The sequence below is a fragment of the Muscardinus avellanarius genome (assembly GCF_963383645.1).
Source record: "Muscardinus avellanarius genome assembly, chromosome: 11".
In the NCBI taxonomy this organism is placed as follows: Eukaryota; Metazoa; Chordata; class Mammalia; order Rodentia; family Gliridae; genus Muscardinus; species Muscardinus avellanarius.
In genome coordinates, this window is record NC_137797.1 from 91,241,189 (window position 1) to 91,258,801 (window position 17,613).

Here is a 17,613-nt window from a genome sequence, read left to right on the forward strand (position 1 = left end):
CCCAAACACCCACCAGTCACCTCCTCAGAAGAGCATTAAGACTTGGAGAACCCTAAAGGAGCAGAAAACCTCTATTCCCCATGGAACTTTAATCCTCTTAGGAGGGAGGGTTCTGTTTCTCTTCAGCAGAAGGAAAAAACCTGGGCTGAACATTCTCTCATATTAGTCTCTACAGGTTGTGATTTCTTTTCTTTTTCTTTTTCTTTTTTTTTTGGTGGTACAGGGGTTCCTGGAAGCCCTTCTACCTCCGGGCTACACTCCCAGACCTAGTTTTACATTTTTATTTGGAAACAGGGTCTCCTAAGCCAGAGCGTACAGCTGGTCTCCTAAGCCAGAGCGTACAGCTGGCTTCGAACCTGCGCGATCCTCCTGTCTCTGCCTCCCAAGTGCGGGGATTACAAGCGCGCACCACCACGCCTGGCCTACAGGTTGTGATTTCCTTACCTAACCAAAGCAAAGCCATGCAAGCAGCTTCCCCTCACCTATGAAAAGGAAAAAGATGGGTATCTCCAACTGGAGGCAGGAGTCCCAAAATTACTCAATTACAAGCTCCAAGGGGCTTTGGGCTCATTTTGTGTGTTCTTGGCTTTCAGCAGGATGACATTAAGCCTTCCTAAAAAGATAAGACTCAATCTATTTTTAAACATAGCCACAGAGGGCCAGCCAGGTTTTTTTTTTTTTTTTTTTTTTTCTTCCTTTGTCAAACAGACGAATGTTTTCCTGGTCTAGCTTTGCCACAGGTGAATTTTATTTCTCTCTCACTAACCAGAAGTCTGCACATCAGAGCGTGGCTTGGTCGGCTAAGACGGTGAATCGCAGGTCTCCCTCGGCTTTTCCTAAACTGTACTTCCATCTGTACATCTGGATGGAATTATAAAAGTTAATTAGGATATTTGGACTCAACTCAATAAATATGGAGCTAGATGCCAACTAGATGACTCCCTGACATGCCAAAAAGCTGCCCACCTTCTTTTTGCCATACCTTTTCCATCCTCTGCCACCAGCTCCAATGCCAACATGTCCCCCTTCCCTGTGTCTCTCACAAAATCACACACACACACACACACACACACACACACACACACACACCAACAAATGTGCATCCTCACACTGGACATCAGAATGCCCTCCCCAAAGCAGGTAGTTAAAACTTGGACAGTCACATTGAGGGCCTAGACTTTGGAGCACCCTGGGCTTAAGTCCTGTTGTTCTGGAAGCTTTGACACATTTTGCAATCTCGCTATTGTAAACATTTTCTCATCTGCAGAATGCAGACAACTGTATCCTACCTGATAGGGCTGTGGAAACAATGAGTTAATACTTGGAATGAACTCTGGTTCTGTGTTCCTGAATGCTATATTGTTGTTTTTTCTATTGTTACGTCCTCCTTGCCTGCAAAGGGACATTCAGAGGCATCAAACTACACCTGGTATCTGGAAGGTAAGAGTCTGAGAAAGAAAAGACATAGGACTCGAGTTTAAAAGAAAGTGGATAAATAAGAAGTGCCACCAAGGCGAAAGATTAAAAAATAAGTAAATAAGGGTCAGGTGTGGTGGCACGCTTGAAATCCCAGCATTCCGGAGGCAGAGATCAGCAGTTCACAGACAGTCTCAGCTAGTTAGCAAGGCCCTTCACAACTCAGTGAGACCCTGTTTCAAAAAAAAAAAAAAAAAAGACTAAAAAATAGGGGTAGGGTGTAGCTCAGAAGTAGAATGCCCCTGGGTTCCATCCCCAGTACCGCTAAATAAATAAATAAATAAATAAATAAATAGGCAAAACTGGAAATAGAACAGAAACTGCAGGGAAAGGTTAAAAGCAGATACTTTACTTGGAAAAGAGAGAAAGAGGGTAACATAAGGGAAAAGAAGAGAAAGAAAAAAAAAGGGAGACAAGAGTTAAAAGGTGGGCATGAGGAGGAGAGACAGAAAAAGAGGAAAAGGAGAACCAGGAATTACAAGAGAGATTAAGAATTGAAAAAGAACCAGCTCACCCCTTGAGCTTGTGTCGGGAAAGGAGAGAAGCAAGGAGTATACAACATGACTGGCTACAGAATTGAGGGGGCTGCAGCTGGGCAAGGTGGCTCCCCGGGCCAGCGCGACCAGGAGCGGGACACTCGTCAACCTAACATAAATAAAAAATAGGGCTAGGGATGTAGCTTGGAGGCAGAATGTCCCCGTGTTCAGTTTCCAGTACCAAAAAGAGTGGGGGGCAGAAGGGATAGGAACAAGGGAAAAAAGTGGTAATAGACAAGGCTTCCTAGGCCAGTGCCTATCTGCCTTCCTTTTTCCCTCCCTCCCTTCCTATTTATTTGGTACTGGGGATTGAACCCAAGGGTGTTCTACCTCTGAGCTACACCCTAACCCCATATATGTTATATATTATTTTTATTATATATATTTATTATATATGTTTATTGTAATATATGGGGTTAGGGTATAGCTCAGAGGTAGAACATATATATATATATATATATATATAGAGAGAGAGAGAGAGAGAGAACATAATATGTATATAGAGAGAACATATATATATGTAGAACATATATATTACACATATTTTACACATATTACATGTATAATGTATACATACATTATACATATATATTACATATCACATGTATTATTTTACATATATTAATATATAGGTTTTTTAAATTTTAAAACAAGGTTTTACTAAGTTGCTGTGGCTGGCTTTGAACCTGCAAACCTCCTATATTTCAGGTTCTAGAGTACTGGGGTTACAGGCATGGTCACCATGCAAGGCTGCCTCTGTCTTTGGATTCCTGCAAGGTTTCCAAGCTCACTTACCCACCCTTGGTCCCCAAGGCTCCGCCTATTTTGATTGGCCTGAGGTTTGCTCTGCTCAGAGGTCTGCCTTGGTCTCCTCTCCCCTGGTCTCTTCTCTACTGACAAGGCCAAAATGCTGGGGGCCCATCTTAATTCCTTTCTCACTACTCTAACCTTTAATTTTCAAGTAAAATTGAGCTCTGAAATACATAACACACCCCATTCCTACTCCAAACATTCCGAACCCTGTAAAAAGAACTGGCAAATTAATGTTTGAAATTATTACCCTTAACTGCATTCCCTCCCCACCCCATTTCGGCCAATTAAAAATAATAGGGAAAAACTGATAAGACTTGCAGGACTGTCCCACTTTAGGGTTCCAGCATGCCCTCCCCATCAAAGGAAGTTAATCAGCCAGTTGGAAATGAGAAAGCGATCAGACTGAGATTTCAAGTACAACACCCCCCCCCCTTTATCATTATTAAATTGCCTGTCTGTCTGATCTCCTTATTTGAGGAAGGTGAGAGGCAGAAAGAGTCTGGGAATTGAACGGGCCAGGAGCGGCTCCTCACGCCCGCCGGGGTGAGCCGAGGCCGGCGGTGCGCATCTCTGCCGGGGCTGGAGACTGCAGCAGCGCCCGCCCGGCGAGGCCGCGACCCGGCAGCTCTCGGAGGCGGGGAGGAGACACGACTCCCGCAGCCACGTGACCTCCTCCCAGCCGCGGCTTCCCGCGACCCAGATCCGTCCGGGAACCCGCGCCCGGCGGCCTGGGGCGGGGGGTGGGGGGCCGACACGTGCGGCCGCCGGGCCCCCGCTGCGCTCCGGAGCGTGTTCTTTGGGTGTCCTTCCATCCTTGGTTCACGTGCTGCGGGCAACATGAAATGTTTCGGAAATCACCCGGAGAGACGGTGCATGATGCCTGCGCTTTATGTGTCTATGCGTCTATACAGGAAGTATTGCCTCCCTCTCCAGCCCACCCGGGGCGACCCGAGCGGCGGGCGGGAGGCCCTGGAGCCCCGCAGGACGCCCCGCACCCCCGGCCGCCCGCAGCGCGGGGCGTGGGCAGCGCCGCCGGCACCTCCCGGCGACTGGCTGGCGTGAGTCACGCCCCGGAGGCTCGGGAAGGTGGCCGCCCGCCGGCCTGGGCTGCAGCCCGCAGGGAGCGCGCACGGGCGCCCCGCGCAGTGATGTGGCAGCGGCGGCAGGTCGGATCACGTTGCTGGCCCTGTGCTGGTGCCCGTTGGAGACGGGATTAAGGAGGGAGGCTCCGGAGATGCCAGCGGTAGTAAACGTGGGCTCGACACACTCCTGGCGTGGCTCACGGCACGGGGGATGGGGCGCCCGAGCGAGGCGCAGAGGGCGGCGGAGCTGGGGCGGGAGGGGGGGGACGCCGCGCTGCTTCCCGCGGCGCCCGCTCGCCCCCCCCCCCCGCGCCCTCCTCGCCCCATCCCGCCCCGCTGGCTCCTCCCGGAGCCCCGAGGACCCGGGCGTAGCCATCGGCCGCCGTGACCCGCGGCACCGCAATTCCGGCTGCTGCGGGAAGTTTGGGCGGCCAGGGACACTGGATCTCCGGACACCGCCGGGTTGCGACGTTCTGCCCCGAGACTGTGTTCGCATTTATCCTAACCCCTTCAGGGGGCGAGGTCAGGCGGCCCCCTTCCCCGGGCCACCCGCACCCAGCGCCAAAGGGCCCCCTCCCCTGCGGCTGATGGATGGACGGGTGCGCAAACAAGTCTCCGAATTCTCCTCCTCCGGCGCCGAAGTTTCCCCCATCGCGAATCCCGTTCGCGTTCTCCCGTCCAGCCCCACACCGCAGTCGGTGGGAAGGCGAGGAGCCGCGTTCGCGTTTCTGCGCCGTGGGGGCCGCCGCTCCCGAGCCCGGGGAGCCCCGGCCGCCCCCCCCCGCGGGGGTGCGGAGCCGGGCCCGGGCGGTTTCTCCTTTCCGGTGGCCCTCGTCAGGTGTCCCCGCCCCCGCCCGGCGGCGCCCGCCGCGGACGCCCCCTCCCGGCGCCCCTCCTCCCCGCCCCCCTCCGGGCTGCACCGCCGATGGTACGTTCCGCACGTGAGCTGGTGCTGGTCTGGCCGGCGACGCGCGTGCCCTGTGGCCAAACACTGCCCGGAGCGAGAGCGAACTCAGTCCCCGCGCAGCGGGGCCGGCGCGAGTGTGTGCGTGTGTGCGCGCGGGTGTGCGAGCGGGCGCGGGGGGTGGGGGCCGGCCGCTCACTTTCCACACTGCACTGAAGAGGGAGGCTGGAGACGCACTGATTCCCCCCAGGATCTCCCCAGGCTACCTACCGTCCCGCAGATTATAAAACAGAGCCCCCAGAATCGAAACGGAGGAGACGTACGGCGATTGAACATGGACGAAGGAATCCCTCATTTGCAAGAGAGACAGTTACTGGAACATAGGGATTTTATAGGGTAAGGTGCACGCACCCTTGCGAATCTCTCTCTAGGCTTCGGTGTTTTTGTTTTTTCTTTTTTTTTTTTTTTCCGGAAAGTGGTCTGGAGCGGGCGAGGGCAAAGCCCCTCCCGGAATGGGTGCCTGATGCTGATTTCTGTTTTGCAGACTGGACTATTCCTCTCTGTATATGTGTAAACCCAAAAGGAACATGAAGCGAGACGACAGCAAGGTAAGTTTCCGATGTTTCTCCTACCCTGCCTGGATAGTTAATTAGGGCCATTGATTTCACAGAGAAGCTCTGCCCGCAGATAGATTCCAGCCCCTGAGCTTCCCCAACTGTGAATTTTAAGTGGCTTGCCGGCTACTCTCGGGGGGATATTAGACATCATACCTGAATTTAAATTGCTTTTCAGAACAGTCCAGAGGAAAGAGGTTTCTTGGGCACAGTTTCTTACATAGTATTTTTTTTTTTGAGGGGGGAGGAGGGAGGGCTGTTATATCCAGTAAGCGAATGTTAGCTTATTTTCTTTCACCACTTATATTAAGGATACCTACAAATTACCGCACAGACTAATAGAAAAGAAAAGAAGAGACCGAATTAATGAATGCATCGCTCAGCTGAAAGATTTACTGCCTGAACATCTGAAATTGACAGTAAGATGCACAATTTCATTCTTTTGCTGCTCTCCAAGGGCGTGTTGATAGCCTGGTACGACTTGCAGAGATGTAAGAGCAAATGTAAATATTGGAGGCCTGACAACTTAGGCGATAGTGTAGTTTCCCACAGACCCAGGATGGGTGCTCCAAGCCCAAGGCAAGAAATCATTTATAACCCGTCTTGAGGAAAGCTCAAGAGAAGTGTCAGGGTAATACTTCTTTTTAAAGTGCCAGCCCAGCCAAATGTGTGCTTTGAAGTAACCGAGTGTCCCCTTCTCTCCTGCACCACTGCAGACACTGGGGCATCTGGAGAAAGCCGTGGTCTTGGAATTAACTTTGAAACACTTAAAAGCTTTAACAGCCTTAACCGAGCAGCAGCATCAGAAGATAATTGCTTTACAGAATGGTAAGTCAGTCCTGGGAGGCTGGCTACCTGAGGACGCGGGGCAGCCGGCCGAGGAAGCAGCGTTAGGACCCCCCCACCCCGCGCGTGGGCTCAGACTTTCCCCGTCGTTGGCCAGCGCCCATTTCCCGAAGCATCCCGGAGGCTTGCGGAACTCGGAGGAATCCGATTTTTATTTAAAGTGGCGGTTGCGCCCTCTCCACTTTGGGTTTTCGGCCCGGAGGAGAGCGCCCCCCTCCCCGCCCTCCAAGCCCTGCCACCCCCACCCCCACCCCTGCCCTCCGCAACCGGTGGGTTATATCACTAGAATTCGGAGGAAAAGCCGAGATCCCTTAGTGAGCGCGGGGCCCACGTGACGAGCAGATGCTTTAACGTCGGTCTTTTCCTTCTCGCCCCCGCCCCCACCTCCCCGTCCGTCCTAGGGGAGCGATCGCTGAAGTCGCCCATTCAGTCCGACTTGGATGCGTTCCACTCGGGATTTCAAACCTGCGCCAAAGAAGTCTTGCAATACCTCTCCCGGTTCGAGAGCTGGACGCCCAGGGAGCCGCGCTGCGTCCAGCTCATCAACCACTTGCACGCCGTGGCCGCCCAGTTCCTGCCCGCGCCCCCGCTGTTGACTCAACAGGTCCCCCTGGGCGCGGGCGCCGCCCCCGGCCCCGGCCCCGCGGCCGCCCCCGGCCTGGAGCGCGCGGCGCACAAGCTGGAGCCCCTGGCCCACTGCGTGCCGGTCATCCAGCGGACTCAGCCCAGCGCCGAGCTCGCCGCCGAGAACGACACGGACACTGACAGCGGCTACGGCGGCGAGGCCGAGGCCCGGCCGGCCCGCGAGCGCGGCAAGGCCCGCGTCGCCATCAAGCAGGAGCCCCCCGGGGACGACGCGCCGGCGCCCAAGCGGCTGCGGCTGGACCCCCGCGGCGCGGGCGGCCCGGCGGGGGGCGCGGCGCTGCTGGGCGACCCCGCCGCGCTGCTCGGCTCGCTCGTGGCGCTGGGCGCGGGCGGGGGCGCGCCCTTCGCGCCGCCCGCCGCCGCCCCCTTCTGCCTGCCCTTCTACTTGCTCTCGCCGTCCGCCGCCGCCGCCTACGTGCAGCCCTTCCTGGACAAGAGCGGCCTGGAGAAGTATCTGTACCCCGCGGCGGCCGCCGCGCCCTTCCCGCTGCTCTACCCCGGCCTGGCCGCCGCCGCCGCCGCCGCCGCCGCCTTCCCCTGCCTGTCCTCCGTGCTGTCGCCCCCGCCCGAGAAGGCGGCCGCCGCCCTCCTGCAGCACGAGGCGGCGGCCCCGGGGGCGCTGCGCCCCCCGCACGCGCACGGCCGCGCCCACCTGCCCTGCGCCGGCCCCCGCGAGCCCGCCCGCCCCGAGGGCTCGGCTCGGGAAGAGCCCTCGCCGCCCCAGGAGGCGCCCTGAGCCCCGCGCCCCCTGGAGGACGGAGATCCCGGCCCAGGACGCTCCAGTCGAAAGGCCCTCTGCGCTTTTAAGGGAGGAAGCGCAATAGATGCATGGCAGGCTTGCGGAAAAACAAAACAAAAAAAAAAAACAGGTGTTCTGTGTACATTTGAAGCTCTCACTACCCCACCCTCCGCACACTAACACCCCTACACCAGCTCTCAGAGGGCCTCTGCGACCCATAGGGGTTCTCTTTCTTTTCTTTAAATGTCCCCCAGATAAGTTTTGCCTCCTTTTGGGCCTGTCCCATTACTCTTTAAAAGGTGGCACCTAATTCTAGAAATGAGAAGGGTCTGCGCCGCGTGAGCTCCTGAGCCAGGCGGGGAGAGGCGCTGATGCCCTGGACCGCGCACTGGAGCCCATGGGAGCCGCAAGTAGTTGTTACAGCGAGTGGGGCCTCGCGGGGCCTTGGGGTCGAAGGTTGTCCACAAGCAGGCTGAGGCTCTTTGAGAATCGCAGTCCGTTCTTCAGGTTTTGTAATGTTCGGCTTTTTGAAAGGTATTTTTCAAAGAAGCGAAGATGCAGCTGCCCACTCACTATTCAGAAGCGGCTGGGATGGCATCTATTAGTAACTTGCACTTGTTTTAGGAGTCGCGGAGTTGGGCCCTCATCAGCACCAAGTCGGGGAGAAGATGGACAGGGGAGGCCAGAACCGTTCTTACTACCTTTGCTCGCACTTTACTGAGAAATTGATGAGTTAGTTGGCTCGATTTCTCCCTAATGTACGTATATAATATATATGCAGGGTATATATTATATATATTTCAAGTGCATCTATTCTCTTATTCAATCCATCATATTTCTAGGTTTTTGCAATCTTACCATTAAAAAAAAAAAGTGCACTGAACTTGAAACAAGTCCGAACTGATTTCGCCCATATTCTTCTTAGATCGCAGAAGCGGAGGAGAAAGCATTAAACTGGTCCCCTGTGACTGGGAATGCTGTCAAGACGTGGAATGAGGCCTTCCTAGCTCCAACTCTTACGTATTTTCTAGAGACCAAACCAGATAACAGATAATCACAAAGAAAGCTTTTTAAATAAGGCTTAAACCAAGACCTTGTCTAGATATTTTTAGTTTGTTGCCAAGGTAGCACTGTGAGAAATCTCACTTGAATGTTATGTAAGGGGTGAGACACAACAGTCTGACTGTGAGGGAAGAAAATATCTGGGGCTTTTAGTCTGTTTGGTGCATTTGCTGCTGCTGTTGCTGTTTGCCTCAAACGCTGTGTTTAAACAACGTTAAACTCTTAGCCTGCAAGATGGCTCTTATGTACATAGTTGTTAATACATCCAATTAATGATGTCTGACATGCTATTTTTGTAGGGAGAAAATACAGTGCTAATGATATTTTGAGTTAAAATATCTTCGGGGAGGATTTGCTGAAATGTTGCACTTTTGTTACGATGCTTATGCTTGGTACAAGCTTATGCTGTCTTAAATTATTAAAATTAAATAAATACTGTCTGCAAGAAACCAGCTGGTTTAGAAAAGTTTAGTATGTGAAGATAAACTAGAAATTACCTTTATATTCTAGTATTTTCAGCACTCCATAAATTCTATTACTTAAATACTGCCACACTATTTTGTGATTTTAAAATTCTTACTAAGGAATAAAAACTTTATATATGATATGAGATCGTCTAATATTTAAGAAAGACATAATGAATGCAGTTTTAAGATATGTATGACTATAAGGATGAAAGTCATTAAGGTTCTCAGATATATAACTTTTTTTTTTTTTTTCGGGCATTGGCCTGATACCACACATTTTCAGTCTCTTGCAAGCCCCCAGGCTCTGGCTGTGTCTACCTGCTTGTTCCCAGTGCATCTTAATGAAAATTGCAGAAGAAAAACCTACCGATCATTTGTGTGGTTTGTTTATGTTCACCCAAATTTGCTAATGTTTTTAGGATTGTTTTTCCTTCTGTGACATCAAACAGCTTCTCCTTCGTGGTCTGGTGTTTTTCTTTTTATTGGGGTCCTGGTTATAGACACTGCTGCCACATAGGGCTGCTTAAATTCCTGCAAGTGTTTTGGCTTCTTAACCATGGAATCGTTGTTGTGCTGTGGGACTTTGCTGTATCCTGGAATTCAAGAAACAATTCCTAAACCTTTCTCAAATTTCTGATCAAAACTGTGACTTGATACGGATGGAGTGCAGCCTTGTTAAGGCTAGGTTTCAGTATTGTTCTCAAACCCCTTGATTTTTGAAAGGTAATGAAAATGAGTCAAAATTTATAAGATGGAGAAAGAGTGCTCCCTCTGCTGACTTACGGCACCAGAACTGCAAGTCATAGAATATGGAGCTGGGAGGAACAGCTCATCCAGTTCCCTGGATTTTGTAAAAGAAAGAAAATGAAGCTCAGAGATACTGGTATCTTCCCAAGGTCACACAGCTGCCTGGAGCCAGCGTTAGGAGCCAGGCGTATCCCTTACCAATGAACTGCTCCACTGCAGCATCTTGGACCAGGTAAGATGAATTGATCGGCCATATTCCTTAAGCTTAATGGAGAAAACTATAGGAACGAAAGACATAAAAATGAACCGTAGAAAACCAGGAGTTTTGAGCAGTAGTAACGTGTTAAGCCTTAGGAGAATATCCTATCCATCTAAACCAGAATAATGGGGAAAACAGCATTTTAAATATTTTGAGTTACATTTGAATGCCATTATTATAGTAATAGTACTTTCATAACTGAAAAAAGTTTCAAAGTAGCCAGGCACGGTGGCACACGCCTGTAAATCCCAGTACTTGGGAAGCTGGGATGCGAGGATTGCAGGTTTGAGACCAGCCTCAGCCATTTAGTGAGACTGTCAGACACCTAGCAAGATCCTGTTTCAAAATAAAAACTTTAAAAGGGGGGGGGGGGCGGGCTAAGAGTATAACTGGAAGGTAGAATGCCCCTGGAATCAATCCCTAATACAAAGACAGGAAGGAAGGTAGGTAGATAGATTCAAAGTAAATCAGAAAGTAATAAGATATTTTAGCATTTGTATAATTTTGTGTAAGAAAACAAATAATTTGATGTTGGACCAGATTTTATGAGGCAATTATTTAGTACAGATGCCTATATAGTAACATGATAATAATGAAGGACAGAAATGCATCTAAAATGTTATCTTGGACATGATTAATTTTAGTGAATTAAAAGGCTGGAGTTACGGGTTTCTATTTCTGCAGTGGTAAAATTTCAGCTAAATTGCTTTGATTTCCAGTTTAAGACAAATACTAATCTTTAAGAAGCAGTGTTTTTTATGAGTATGGTACTTGTCCAATTAATTTTACATACATACAGTTTTCAGCAAACTTTGTATTGAATTGGTAAATGCCCCTGCCCCGCCCCCACAAAGGAGCTAGACTTAAGCACATTTTTCAAGGCACTAGAAACTTTAGATGTGTAAATAGGACTGGAGTTTTAGTTCCTACCACTGTGAAGCTACCTCTCACTTAGTTCTCTGTTACCTTATAGCCCATAACTGTGGTTACCGACATCACCAAGGGTGGGTTCAGTACTGGTGTGGAAGGCGCCTGAGCCTATCCCTGTCTCTGTCTCAGGGCAGTTCCCCACCTCTCCATGGGAGGTGATCTCCACTGGAGACTTTGGGAAGACACGGCTGGGCAAACAGACTAATGCTTTTTACTTGAGCTAGAAATGAGCAGGGCTCTTGTGAATGAACTAAAACCATCCTGGTGCTAAGAGCTGGTGGTGCTATTATGATAAAGATATTTGATATCAGATAGCAACCTGATACCTATATTTTTAAGAAAAAACTTCTGAATCTATTGGATACTCAGATCAATATATTTAGGCCTGTCGTTCTCACTGTGTTATTTTAAATGAGTCCAAAGTGGATTTGCAGTGCATGCTAAAGTCAGACCCAGCTTTTCGGGGGAGAATGTAAGTAGGGGATTGACACAGAAAATTATCACATATTTTCTGCGATTACAGTAGGATTTATATGAAAAAAGTGTGTAGTACATGTACTGAAAAATATGCTACTCTAGGAATTGTACATTTGTCCTAAAATTACATTTCTTATACAGAGAAAACTCCTAGAAAATATAAAAGTATACATTTTTAAAAGCTGATGTTTTAAAATTCCAAATTTAATGGTACCCATATAAAACAGTAGTTCAGCAAACTGGCCCTTGTGTGTTCAAGTACAGATGTTTCTCTTTTTAGTTTTAGTGAAAAACATATGAAAATGTATTATATAGCATCCTCTTACACATGTCTTTGAAAAAAAGGTACCCTTTCTCAGTAATTCAGGGGCCACCATTACAAATATCCCTTTATACCAGGTATATTATCTGCAAGTATTTGTACGTAGGGAAATTCTTGAGTTTTTATATCTGCTTCTTACAGCATTTTCGGTCCTTTTATTTATAGCCAAGCCGTCAGCTGTCATTTCTTGGTGGTCAGAGGGCATCCTCCAGCCCTTGTCTAATTTGCTACCTCTGACTTACTGTGGGCAGGGAGATCCTTTAACCAAACCACAGCCACCTGGAATATGTCTAAATCTAGAGTGAGTAGATTCAAACAGGACTTGAGGGGCTCTTCTACAAGAAAACTGTGTGAGCTTCTAGATTCTGTGACATATTTCTTACCCCAGGCTTTTTTTAAAATTATTTTTGCTCATCAGATTATTTTAAAGCTTTCAGATACATCATATATTTTTCCATCATTTAATTATATAAAAATAAACACAGCTGGGCTTGGTGGCACACAGCTGTAATCCTTGAACTTGGAAGGCTGAAACAGGAGGATCACAGGTTCAAGACCAGCCTCAACAACTTAGATGCTCAGCAACCTAGCAAGATCCTGTTTCAAAAACAAAATAAAAAAAAATAAGATAAAATAAGGGGCTGGGAGTGTATCTCAGAAGTAGAATGCCTTTGGGTTAAGATCCCAATACCTAAATAAAAAAATAAATAACTGCAACTTGCTAGTGGTTGTAGTCTATCCCTAACAATAAACAAATATTCGTGTTATAAATAATTTGGTTGGTGAATACTTCTTTTTCTCAGATTGATAAGAATAGGGCACCAAGGGACATTAGTGAAAACTGATTTGGCATTTTGATGCATGGATGACTCCAGTCCCTGCTTGTGGTGTGTAACCTCTCCTGCCCCCAGGGGTTTAGACATTTTGGGTAGGGATCCACAACAGCTTTCTGTTAGGGCGAGTGTGTAAGATTGGATGCAATCTCTCTGTATTCAGACTCACCCATTGCAGGGCCTCTGGAGAAAAGTTTCACACTCACTGACTGCAGCACACTCCTTTTCTTCTTGAGCTTACAGATTCCATAAATAGTGGGATGGAGACTCGGACTTCTTTTTTTGGCAGTGCTGGGGGTTCAAGCCTAGGCCTGGAACGTGCTGAGCAGGTGTGGCTATACTGAGCTACAATCCAGCTGCAGGCTTGGTTTAGCTCCCAGTATATGCAAGGAGCTGTGTTAAGTGCCAGAGAATCAAAGAATAATCTCAAAATCTCTTGGTGGTAACAGAACCATTCTAAAATAAATTACCTTGCAACATAGTACATGCTTTGCCCTGGTGGACACAATGGCCGGGTGGGTAGAGAGGTTGGAAACTTCCTCTAGGTGGAGTCAAAAGGCCTGGGGAGTTTGTTGGGTTTTACCAAAGGCACAGGACATGGAAAGCTTGAGGCCCTCTCCAAGGAAAAGACTCTGGCGTGACTTCACCCTTTCCTAAGCTGCCCTGCAGTTCAACTGCTATATCTGACCTGAGGTCTAAGCAAGGGTTTCCTAACTTTTCTCTGTCTTTAGAACTTGACTGCCCTGCAGCTACTTCTCACCACCATCTCTTTTTGAGGATCTGAACTATGGGCCAGGACTGTGGAGTCATGACATTTCCTACTGTTTCCTACTGTGAAGGGAGATCTGATAGCAGTCATCACATGATGATATCTCATGCAGAGAGGGGAAAGCAGAAGTACTTCATAAGCAGCTCTGTCTCACCTCTTCCATCTATCTGTTGTATAAAAGAAACTACTAGTAGCCTTGCTTGGTGGCACATCCCTGTAATCTCTATATTGGAGAGGCTGACAGGAGGATCTCAGGTTCAAGGTTCAAAGCCATGTTCAGAAGCTTAATGAGATCCTGTTTAAAAAAAAAAAATAATAAGGCTGGGGTGTGGCTTGCAGATAAAATGCCCCTGGGCTCAATCCCCAGTACCCAACCTGGAAAAAAAAAAAAAAAAAGAAACCAGTGGTGACTTTTTGAGTAACCAGTTGATGATCCAGGTTCTCCATTCAGTATCCAAAGAGGACATGAAAAAGAGAGCAGCCATAGAGGGAAAAAATGGTATCCCAAGGGCCGTTTTGCAAAAGCCACTGGGAGGAAGATGAGGTAAGAAACTCATCCAAGGTCACATAGTTCGGTGAAAAAGAGATCCAAGATTGGAACCAGATTTGCCGGTTAGGAGTCTACCACTCTTTACTTGAATACAACAGTTTTAGTAGTGAGGAAGGGACAGGCTAAGGTCCTCTCATGGAATGAGCAGAGCTAGCCCATGCCAGAGCTTAAGAACCAAAGTAGAGATACTGATTGAGGCTGGAAGGTCATGGTAACAGATTTTCTAAATTGGGGCATAGTGCATGCAATAATCCTAACATGAGAGTGATTTTTCAAGGGCTTCTCTTAAGAACCATACTATGCTGCACTTGGATTGAAAAGTGCACCCTTCCTGGTTTGGAAATCCACCTGATACGGTGAGCTTTCCATCCCACTCCCACCCCTCTGCATCAGGGTGGTCCTGCTTGAGCGCTGGTTTCCCTATAGAAAGGATCCAGGACCAAAATAAACTCAGAAGGCTGGAAAGAGGAAACCTGTAGAGTTGAGCAAGTAAGCAAGAGGGCCACGTGCTTATAGTTTTTATATAGGGTATTTTTAGGGCGTTGTGAACTTTAGCTAGGGTTTCAGTTTTGGAGCCTTTTCCATATGGGTGTGTACAGAGAACGTGATGCGCTGAGCAGTATGGAGTTTCTGCCAGAGAGGCCTGTAATAAATTTTGCTTCCATGTGCAGCTTTGGCCTTCCTCGCTGTGCTTCGAAATTTAGCTTTCACAGGACTTCAGCTTGGATCCATCTCCCGGAGACCAGGTACTCCTAGCCGCTGGAGAACCCCCTATAATGTGACGGGATAAAGACACCGGATTCTCTTTCTGTAGTACTTATGCAAGGCTCGGTTTTCACGCCTATATCATCTTGAGTGAAGGTTTTTATCTGCCTAGCTGCAACGCAGCTGCACACACCGCACGTGACCTAACAAGACACCTGACTGTGTAGGTCCACGCCCCGAAGGTCTGCGCGGACCCAGGTGGGTGCGATCACAGATCCTCCGCCGAGCTCTGCTTCCCGGGGAGCCAACCCTCGCTCCTTAGCTCGCCTTTGCAGCACTCTCGCGGGCTGGAGGGCGCACGAGGGGAAATACTGTCATCAGTCTCCGCAGCTTCCCGGAGCACTGGAAAGAGAGAAGCATTCTGGGGTTGCCTAGCGATAAGGCCGCCGATGACATCACTCTCCCCGAGGCCGCCCCCTCCCCCCGCCCGGCCGCCTTCCTCCCTCGCCCCGCCCGGCTCCCACGCCCGGGTTCAAAGTACAGCCGCGCGGGCCGGGAGCCGCCGCCGGACGCGGACGCGCGCCGTCACGTGCGTCGGCACATGCCCGGGCGCACGCTGCACCGCACGTGAGAGGGGGCGGGGCGCGCCTCCGCGCATGCGCGCTGCCCCGGGCGCCTGCGCGCTGCGGCCGGTCTCCGCGTCCCGGCTGCGCCTCGGCGGGCTGGCCCCGGCAGTCATCCCTCCCGGATGAAAGCTGGCGCCGCCACTGCCCCCGGGGACTCCTGGAGCCGTTCTGACACAGCAGTTTCCGAGCGGCCCTCCTGGGCGCCGGGTAGAGTCAGGTCGACAGCTGCAGCCGGAGCTGGGGCGGAGCCCGGGCCTGAGCTCCCCGCGCCAGGACCTGGGGAACCCGGCTGGGGGGCGGGAGGCGGGCGAGTGCTGAGGTCTGGGGAACCCGCGCCAGGGGGAGGCCTCGCGGCTTCTCGGTCGCACACGGGGGTTTGCAAATTGAATTCCTACTAATTAGGCACCAAGGGAGTTGTTTAATTGTGATCAGATATATTGGGACTTTCCGTTCAAGGTATAAAATGAAAAAAAATTGATTTTTTGGCGCTAATGGGTTTTGCCTAGTGCCACAGAATGAAGGAAAGTAATGTAGCCAGCAGCTGAGGGATGCTTTTTTTTTTTCTTTTGGTACGTTATGTATTTTTAGAAAATCATTTACAAACTCCTCAGGAAAAATGATCAAGTCTCAGATTTTGACATTTTGAAGTGACCATGTTAAACAATTCCCCAAACATGCTTATTTATAAATGGTCTAAAATGAATAGTCTTTTGGAATTTGGAATTCTTACTGCCCTTTAGATAAGAATTCCCCTGGGTGTTCCACCACTGCCCCCTGCAGATTCAGTCTTAGTCATGTGATGAGAAGAAATCTCAGGCCTTGCTATTAGGGTTTGGACAAGTCAGGTGCTGGTATTTGCTAAGACATTGCAGAATGGTGTAAACTCTCCAGTCTAAAGGGCACAATGAGTGTCACCCTGGGGACAGACTGTGTGTGTGTGTGTGTGTGTGTGTGTGTGTGTGTGTGTGTGTGTGTGTGTGTGTTGGGGGAGGCATTGGGAATTGAGCACAGGGGCATTCTACCTCCGAGCTACATCCCAGCCCTTTTCATTTTTTGCTTTTGAAACATGTATGCATTACGTTCTGTAGGTTAAATTTGAAAAATGTTCCTTCCCCCACATTACTCTGTATCCATGTAACAGCTCAGCTATTTATAATATTCTAAAGTAGTAAAAAAGATAAGCTTCAATCACTCAAAAATATATGTTCAGCTCCTGCTGTGTACCAGGCTTTGGGGATACAGACCTGACCCATGCAAACTTTTCACCCCTCGTGGTGCACAGCTTGTAACAAAGCCTCACAAATTCCTATGCTGTTGCCAGCCAATAATTATTTATGACAATTAGTGATCATGTCCCTCTGCATGGGATCTTGAAAAGTCAGCTCCTATGAAGAATGCCTGGTGGACAAAGTGAACCTCTCTCTTCTTTCCTTCTCTTAAATCTTTGAAGTTAACAGGACAGATTTGATTCTTTGCCAAAATATTTTACTTATTCATTTTTCTGCCCGCAGCATTTGGCCCCCAGATATCTGAATAGCTAAATCCAACATCACTGTCTCCATCCATTTTTAGGTCTCTATTCAAATGCCACTTCTTCAGATAGGCCTTTCTTAGGCATCCCATAGGCAATATATAAAATACCTTCCCCACCACCACCATCGTTTTTAATTTTACTTGGCTCTGTTTTTCTTCATAGCAGCTATTCCTCTTCGCGTAAAGTATGTGTATCTAGGTATACATGGACATACAATGCCTTGTCTTCCTCACCAGAGTGATGGGCAGGGACTTTGTTTTGTTTGTTGCTCTCTGTCCAATGCAAAAATGGTATCTGGCAATAAATAAATGCCATATATAAGCGAATTTGCATCACTCCTTATTAATATTCTCACTTAAGTTTGTTTCCAAAGACAGCACCACACAACTTTTCGAACGATCACAGTCCATGTGATGAATCCATGTCCTCAACCCTCATTGATCGAGTAGAGTGCCTACCTGCTACGTTCCAGACACTGAGTAACTCAAGGAATAAACGCCTCACAGAAGTCAGCACTAAGTGGTCAGGAGGAAAAACAGCATTCCATACCTGCAAAGGGGAAATAGCATGATTTATAGCTGATTGCGCAATTTTATTTCATAAAGTCTTGAATATGATATTGAAGCATTATGAAAGTTCTTTTAACAATAGAGTTAATATCAAATTTACTTTAGTTC

The 17,613-nt window shown here is 48.9% G+C and overlaps 1 protein-coding gene across 1 annotated transcript; it reads left to right on the forward strand.

Annotated features, from left to right (window-relative positions):
• Positions 1–5,130: 5,130 nt before the first annotated feature.
• Positions 5,131–7,903, forward strand: BHLHE41 (basic helix-loop-helix family member e41). Its single transcript, XM_080706310.1, has 5 exons — positions 5,131–5,207; positions 5,356–5,419; positions 5,737–5,844; positions 6,142–6,253; positions 6,673–7,903. Exons 1-5 carry the CDS (start codon positions 5,146–5,148, stop codon positions 7,650–7,652), a joined length of 1,326 nt encoding a protein of 441 aa, XP_080562436.1. The 5' UTR covers positions 5,131–5,145; the 3' UTR covers positions 7,653–7,903.
• The last annotated feature ends 9,710 nt before the right edge of the window (positions 7,904–17,613 follow it).